This window comes from Phalaenopsis equestris, unplaced genomic scaffold (genome assembly GCF_001263595.1).
Source record: "Phalaenopsis equestris unplaced genomic scaffold, ASM126359v1 Scaffold000152, whole genome shotgun sequence".
NCBI classification, from domain to species: Eukaryota; Viridiplantae; Streptophyta; class Magnoliopsida; order Asparagales; family Orchidaceae; genus Phalaenopsis; species Phalaenopsis equestris.
Genome location: NW_018164594.1, coordinates 475,880 through 483,174, shown reverse-complemented (window position 1 = coordinate 483,174; position 7,295 = coordinate 475,880). Strand labels below are relative to the sequence as shown.

General features: G+C 41.1%; 1 protein-coding gene across 2 annotated transcripts in view; it reads right to left on the bottom strand.

The window, feature by feature from the left end:
• The window catches only part of LOC110021921 (protein RCC2), an 89,319-nt gene that overhangs the window by 58,315 nt on the left and 23,709 nt on the right, over positions 1 to 7,295 (bottom strand). For both annotated transcript variants that reach the window (XM_020720642.1, XM_020720643.1), the window contains exon 11: positions 1,264 to 1,345. In XM_020720642.1, coding sequence (XP_020576301.1) covers positions 1,264 to 1,345 — 82 coding nt within the window. The remainder of the gene's footprint in view (positions 1 to 1,263; positions 1,346 to 7,295) is intronic.

The following is a 7,295-nucleotide window of genomic DNA, read 5'->3' as shown; positions in this document are numbered from 1 at the left end:
AGGAGTGCGAATTGTGCAGAAGGCCACCCTAAGGCTCGGGAAGGTCCTATAGGAATCCATTTTGGGTTTCCTCATGTCGGTTTCATCCTTCTAAGTGTTAGAAATCGATACCGCACACGCGAAACTCCAAAAGAGGACGGAAATAGGTTGAACTAAAACGAGGCGGGCACCACTTCTAAGGTTCTAAGATAGTCGCAGGAAGACCCCTAAGGCTAGATCCTAACTCCTACGAGGAATACTAGACCTCACGAAAATTGAGGTCAACACCCATCAAACAACTTCAATGTCAAGGATGATTTCATATTCCCAAGTAAACTCTAAGCTCCTATGCATCTTCAAGTTCAAACCATATTGAAATGGGTACGAATAATTGTTGATGTGAGACTGTCAGTAAAGTAATACGGCCAGATGCAGCCAAATTTTTAGTTGCATTCCAATCTTTAGTGATTGCTCAAGTAAAATATCATTTGTAAATAACAGCGTAACAATTGGAATTGTTCATTAAATTGAAGATAGGCAGCAGCATAAGTGGATCAGTCAAGTAAGCTCTCTTTCTTCTTTTACAATTTTTCTAGATCATGCCTTAAGCTAAACTTCTGGATTTAAAAGATAGCTCGTGCATAACTAAAATACCAGTTTTAACAATAAAAAATGGGAAGAATAGCATGTGAATAACTAAGATTTCAACCATAAATTGAGATATAGTAGGAAAAAAACAAGCTATTAAACATACTCTAACTGGATGGAGTCTAGCATTTTCAATCATTATGGATTTGCATCCTGCTTCATCCATTTTTTTATGTTTTGTTACAAATAATAGCTCTTTATAGAGACGCGGACCTCACTACTTCCTATGGTTTTAAATTTGACTGAACCAAGCTCCAAATATAACTCAAATGTTGGCCTACGCTGCTGATTCAGGAACATTTCACATTAGACCGAATCTTTTATTTATTTATTTATTTATTTATTTGGATTGAAAGTAATTGTTTAGAACTCATGGTCAACCTGGACTCATTTAGAATCATTATAATTACCAAATTAGCATGCATAAATGAACTTACGCCAAAAAATTGAACATAGAAAGCAAGAAGTCATTTATAAATATATCATGCAGAGGCTCCTACGTAAAGCAAATAAGAAAAAATACAACAGAATAAAATGCATATGAAGGAGAGCAGGCCAGCCATTAAATATTACAGCTAATTATTGGCAGAGAGGAAAACAACAAAAAAAACAAACAAAAATGGAGAAATGCACAACCTCAGGTCCAAAACAGGCTTTGGATACATCCACTCATCACCAGTGGTCTTTAATTTTCCCCACATATAAAGCTGCCCTCCACCTGAAAAAGGTGCCAAATTCTAAAGGTTAATGCACCATTTTTAAAAGCGCCCTTTATGGAAAGCATTTTCTAGTTTCAAATTATTGTTATTAAGAACAAATGGCCTGTACTAGTTAACCACAGTAATAATATCAACCATGACAACTAAATATAGAAATATATTATGGCCAATTGTACTGATATAACTGTCAAAGAATGTGCATTAAACATATAAATTTAAGAGATCCATCATCAATGCTAGTTTTCTAGCAATCTGCTTTGCATAAAAAACGATGCCACAGCAAAGTAGTGAAAATAAAGTGTCAGTCTCATTGCAACACATATGATAAAAAAGCAATAATAGTATAACATCATACAACATACCAATGATTCACAATTCAAATAATTTACCTTAAAAGGGTGGTTGAACATGGTCCTGATACCGGAATTAAGCAAGATTCAGAAGGGAAGCAGAATTTTATTACTCAACAGCATAGATTAAAATGATGACAACAAAACAACACATAAAACACAGCAAACACACTAATACTTGACAAGGGCTGAATGAGACAATCAGGGGACAGCGGTGATTGTGCGTGGGGATTGATGAGGGTGGCAGGGATGGGGTTGTGGTGGTGGATGGAAGGGTAGAGAGTGGCAGGGGAGAGAGGAGATGGGTTAAAGGTGATCGGTCCGGCAGACTGCTGGAGAAGGAGAGGAAGGCGGCTGATGGGGACATAGGGAACATGGTTGCAAGGCAGCAGGTGGGGCTGCGGTGGAGATTGTAGCGGCCGAAGATGAAGAATCTGAGATTTAGAGGCTAGAAGGGGTCGGGAGGGGCATCGACTGAAGGCCTGCGAGCATAGGAGGGGGAATAAGGCGTGGGATCGAGGAGATAATCACCACCGTGAAGCAGAATACAGCTAGAGCACTGTTTGTCCTCGAATACAGCCCTAGCAAGGCAAAGCGTTTGCAGGCATAAATCTAAAATAAAAAAACAAAACTAAACCCTAACTCAACAAACAACAAATTTGTAATACGTAAATAGGAGGTAAAGGGGCGGTAGTTCCCACCAAATAGTTTGCTAGCCAGTCCAACCTCCCTGTTGGACCGGCTCGCATCAGTCTCCCGGGCGGAGAGCTTCAACTTCATTCGTTGAAGCCTCTGAGTATTCGTAGTACAATGTAAAGTACGCAACATTGGACGTGGCAGAAACATTTTAGTCCCCTAGCAGGTCGATCTTATAGGGGTTGTCATTCAACTTACGAAGTATTCTGAAAAGCCTATTTGCTCTAGGCTAGAGTTTTCTGAATGCTCCTACTGGGAATCTCTTTTTCTTCAGTCGGATTCACATTAGGTCTTCTTCTTTACATGTCACATTTTTCCTTGTCTTATTTGTTTGTGCCTGGTACTTGTGATTCTACTTAATGATCTCTCTTCCAACCTCTTTGTGGAGCTTATGAATCTTGTGCACTTGTTCCTATGCATTTTCGCTAATCTCCGATATCGGTAGGAGTGGTACCTATTCGAGTGGAGTGAGCAAAACTTGTCTATGCACGATCTCAAATGGGGTGTGGCCCACAGTTTGACTCACGTATCTGTTGTAAGCAAACTCAATTCGAGTGGAGTGAGCAGAACTTGTCTTCCAAACAAAGCATCTCAACATCTTTCCAACACTCCTGTCCGCTACCTCTGTTTGATCGTCCTTCTGTGAATGAGCTGCGGAACGGGATTAAGCTTCGTAACTAGTTTTCCTCACAGAGTCCTCCAGAAGTGAACAGGGAACTTGACAACCCTGTCTAAGTAAAAGTCCTGGGTATCCCGTGCAACCTCACAATCTCTCTGAAGTATAATTTGATGGCATGTGATACATCAAGTGTCCGGTGGCAGGATATGAAATGTGTCATCTTCAAAAATCGATCCATCACAACGAGGATTGAATCCTTGTTCCATTGTTTCCTCGAAAGAACCACCACAAAATCCATGTTAACATCAACCCACGGTGCCTCTGATATTGTTAATGAGGTGTATAGCTTTGTACAATGTTCTATGATTTTTGCCACATGCAAATCCAACATTGACTTATGTGTCGCTCTACATCTCTTGCTAGTTGAGGCCAAAAGAAGTGTTCTCTCGTGAGAGAGACTTGTCCCTACCAAAATGTCTTGAAGTCTTCTAATGTGGCTTTCTTGAACAATGGACTCCCTCAACAAACATCTAGGAATACGCAACTTACTCTGGTAAAACAATAACGATCAGCTCTGTAATATTGTCTGGTAGGCTTCTCCTGACACTGCTCCCAGATTTTTCTAAATTTCTCATTTGTCTCGTATGACTCCTTTACTACCACAAAGCCTATGACTCGAGTCAGCATGTCATCAGTAAGTAATGGGGGCTCATTGCATCTACTACATGGTTTTAACTCCCTGCTTTGTGCTTACGCACAAACTGGAATGACGCTAAGAGCTCCATAGAAGTTGCATGTTGGCCCTTCAGTTTACTCTTTTTGTTTAAGAATTTCAAGGCTCCGTGTTCCGTGAACACTGTGAACTCGTTTGTCGGTAAATAATGCTCAAGTGCTCAAGAGCTCTCACAATAGTATAAAACTATTTATCGTATGTTGAATATTTCCTTCTAAACTCATTTTGCTTCTCACTTAAAAAGTCAATGGGGTGACCTACCTGGCGAAACATTGCTCCTATCCCCACGTCAGATGCATCATACTCAATCTCGAACAGCTAATTGAAATACGGTAATGTCATGATTGGTGCTTAGGTAAGCTTCTCCTTTAGTGAGTCGAAGCTAATTTGAGTTGCATCCGTCTAGTGGAATTTTTCTCCCTCAAAAAGCCTAGTCAAGAGAGCAGTGATGTTATTGAAGCTCCCGATGAATCGCCTGTAAAAATTGTATGAGCTCGGTGAAAGACTATGGAGCGGTCCAGCTTATAATGACCTCGATCTTTGTATGGTCCATCTGAATGTCTGCACTAGACACAATAAAACCCGAAAAACATACATGGGTTGTTATAAAGTGACACTTCTTTGGATGTGTTCCTTGATCTTTGAATACCGTCTCCAAGAGCTTCCAGAATGTCGTTGAAGTACACCACCACAAATTTCCCAATATAGGTCTGAAACACTTGATTCATCATCCTCATAAAAGTGTTTGGTGCATTAGACAATCCGAAGGGCATAATTGTCCACTCATCCCCTAGTCTCATTTAGATTTGGTGATACCCACTACGTACGTCGACCTTGGAAAAGAGGGTGGCTATGTGCAACTGATCAGGTATGGGGATACTTGATAGTAAACTTGATGATGGTCTTACTGTCAATGCACATCTGTCACGAACCGTTTTCTTGGGTGGGTACCATCAAGGATGGGACCGCACATGAACTAGTACTCTCTGACAACCCTCTCGCAGCAAGATGATGTACCTGTCGCTACAACTCCTTGTAATCCATATGTCTCAATTTGTAGGCAGGTTGGTTTGAAAACACTGATCTGGGTATGAGATTTATGGCATATGGAATGTCTCTTAGTGGCGGTAATCCCTCTAGAAGACTGTCGGTCATTATATCCTTGAAGTAATATAGTAATAGTTGTATCGGTGCTGGTATCTCACTCTCCTCCATGGTTCCCTCTAGTAAGAGCAATGCTATTGTCACTGGAGCATCCCTAACTGACTGCATGAAGGGGGCCTTCAAGGCTAACACCTCTGTGTCGTCTATACCTCTCGCATTCTTGATAGGTAATAAACATGATGTGATTTCCATCCTTTTTAAATGAGTAAGTATTCTTGAAACTGTCGTGTTGAATCTTGCGATTGAACTATCAAAGTCTCCCCAACAGATGATGACACGCGGCCATCGAAACTATGTCGCACCACACTTGATCATATATTTGATTCCCACCTAAGGATTCAACTAAGCACTGATGATTTACCCATATCCCGTCTACCCTCTTCAACCACGAAAGGGAATAAGGTTGAGGATGTTTTTGCGTGGCCAATCCCAATTTCTTAACCATCAGCGTGGACATCATATTTTCACAGCTCTCATTGTTGAAAATTAAACTACAAAATTTGCCCTTCAAAGTACACTTGGTGGGAAAGATATTGCGCCTCAACTATGACTGAACTCTCTTTGATTTTGTCTGCAAGACTCTCCGTATGACAAACAACTCTCACTCTTCACAATGTAGTTGAAACTCTTCCTCTGGATTATACTTTGTTTCCTCTTCCTCCACTTTCTCGACAACGGCCTGATTTGTGAATGAAGCAACTTAGGTTGTAGGACAGTTGGAGGCTGTGTCCATAGTTGTGGCATCCAAAACACCTCCTAGCAGGCATTGTACTGGACGAGCTACCCTTTTTCGGCTTCTTCCCACTCATATTTGTCTTATCAATCCCTTGGCCTATCTTGCCAACTCCTCCAAAGGTACGCTTGTCAATCGTTATAGATATAGGTGACTGTCTGACTGACGACTATCGTCTGAATGACGATTGTTTCCTGCTCTATTTATGCTGTCTTTCCACCTTCAATGCTAACATTTGGACATCCCCTAGAGACCAATATGAATGTAACTGCACAACATTGCTAATTGTGAGTTTCATTACTATGGTATGTTCCTCTGACTCAACCCACACTTCATCTGCAACTGATCAGAATATGTCGTGTACTCCACCGATAGATTTCTTTGTTGCAGGTGGAGGAGTCTTAGAAACATACCCTGACGATAATAAAATGGAAGGTATTTCCTCTATATCTCTTTTCTCATTCAGTAATATTATCACTGCCTTCTGTATTTCTCTGCATCTACAAATTTTTCCAGCACAATGAGGTCCTCTTCTTCAATTTAATGGCTGCTAATTTTCTTCATTTATCCTCTGACACTTGCTTATATTTGAATATTTGCTCAACAGATTGCAGCAAGTCGATAAATTCGTTTAGATCAATACCTCCATTGAACTTTAGTAGATCCACCTTGATGTCAAAATCTCTGTGTCCTCCATATATAGGCTCCTCTCTCGGCCTCCTCTGATACTGAATCCTGAAGCGGCGGGACATGTATTCCTAATCACTCACACCTTCCTTATGAAACAGATTCAGATCCTTCTCCCTATCTCCCCTTGGATTCTCTCAATCACAGTTAAGGGTAATCTCTCATTGGGTTCCAGCATTAATCTCTACGAGCCTCTTTGAAGTAGACGGGTCTCTCGCTATATCATGTCCCAAGTAGGTTTTGGCATGTTTACGGTTTTGGATTGCAAAGGGTAGTTAATGATGGGAAAGAAAATATTTTGGTAAGGGGTAAGGAGGATATCAGGAAATACTATGATGGGACTGGCGTTAGTTTAACTCTAATACCAAATGATACTGGCATTAAGCAGGATCCAAAAGAAAAACATAATTTTATTACTCCATGGCACATATTATAATGATGACAACAAAACAACACAGACAACTTTAAATGAGAAAATTCAAAGACAATGGAGATTGTGTGTGGGGGATTGGTGAGGTTGGCCGGGATGGGGAGTAGAAGGTGGAAGTTGAGGTGGTGGCGGGAAGGAGTATAGAGTGGCATGGGAGAGAGGAGGTGGGTTTGGGGTGATCAGTCCGACAAACAAATGGAGAAAGGGAGGAAGGTGGCTGTTGGGACGCAGGGGAGATGGTTGCAAACAGCAGGTGGGGCTGCGGTGGAGTTTGCGGTGTCAGTAGATGAATCTGGGATTCGGTGGCTAGAAGGGGATAAGAGAGGCACCGATTGAAGGCCAAAGGGTTGGGGAGGGGAAAAGCGGCGCTGGGTCGAGGAGATAACCACCGGAGCAGAATACAACTGAGCACCACATGTCTTCATATACAACCCTATCAAGGGAAAACGTCAAGAGGCAAAAATCAAAAATTAAAAATAAAAAATTTAAACCTAAATCAGGAAGCAACATACTTGTAATATAAAAATAGTAGGGAAA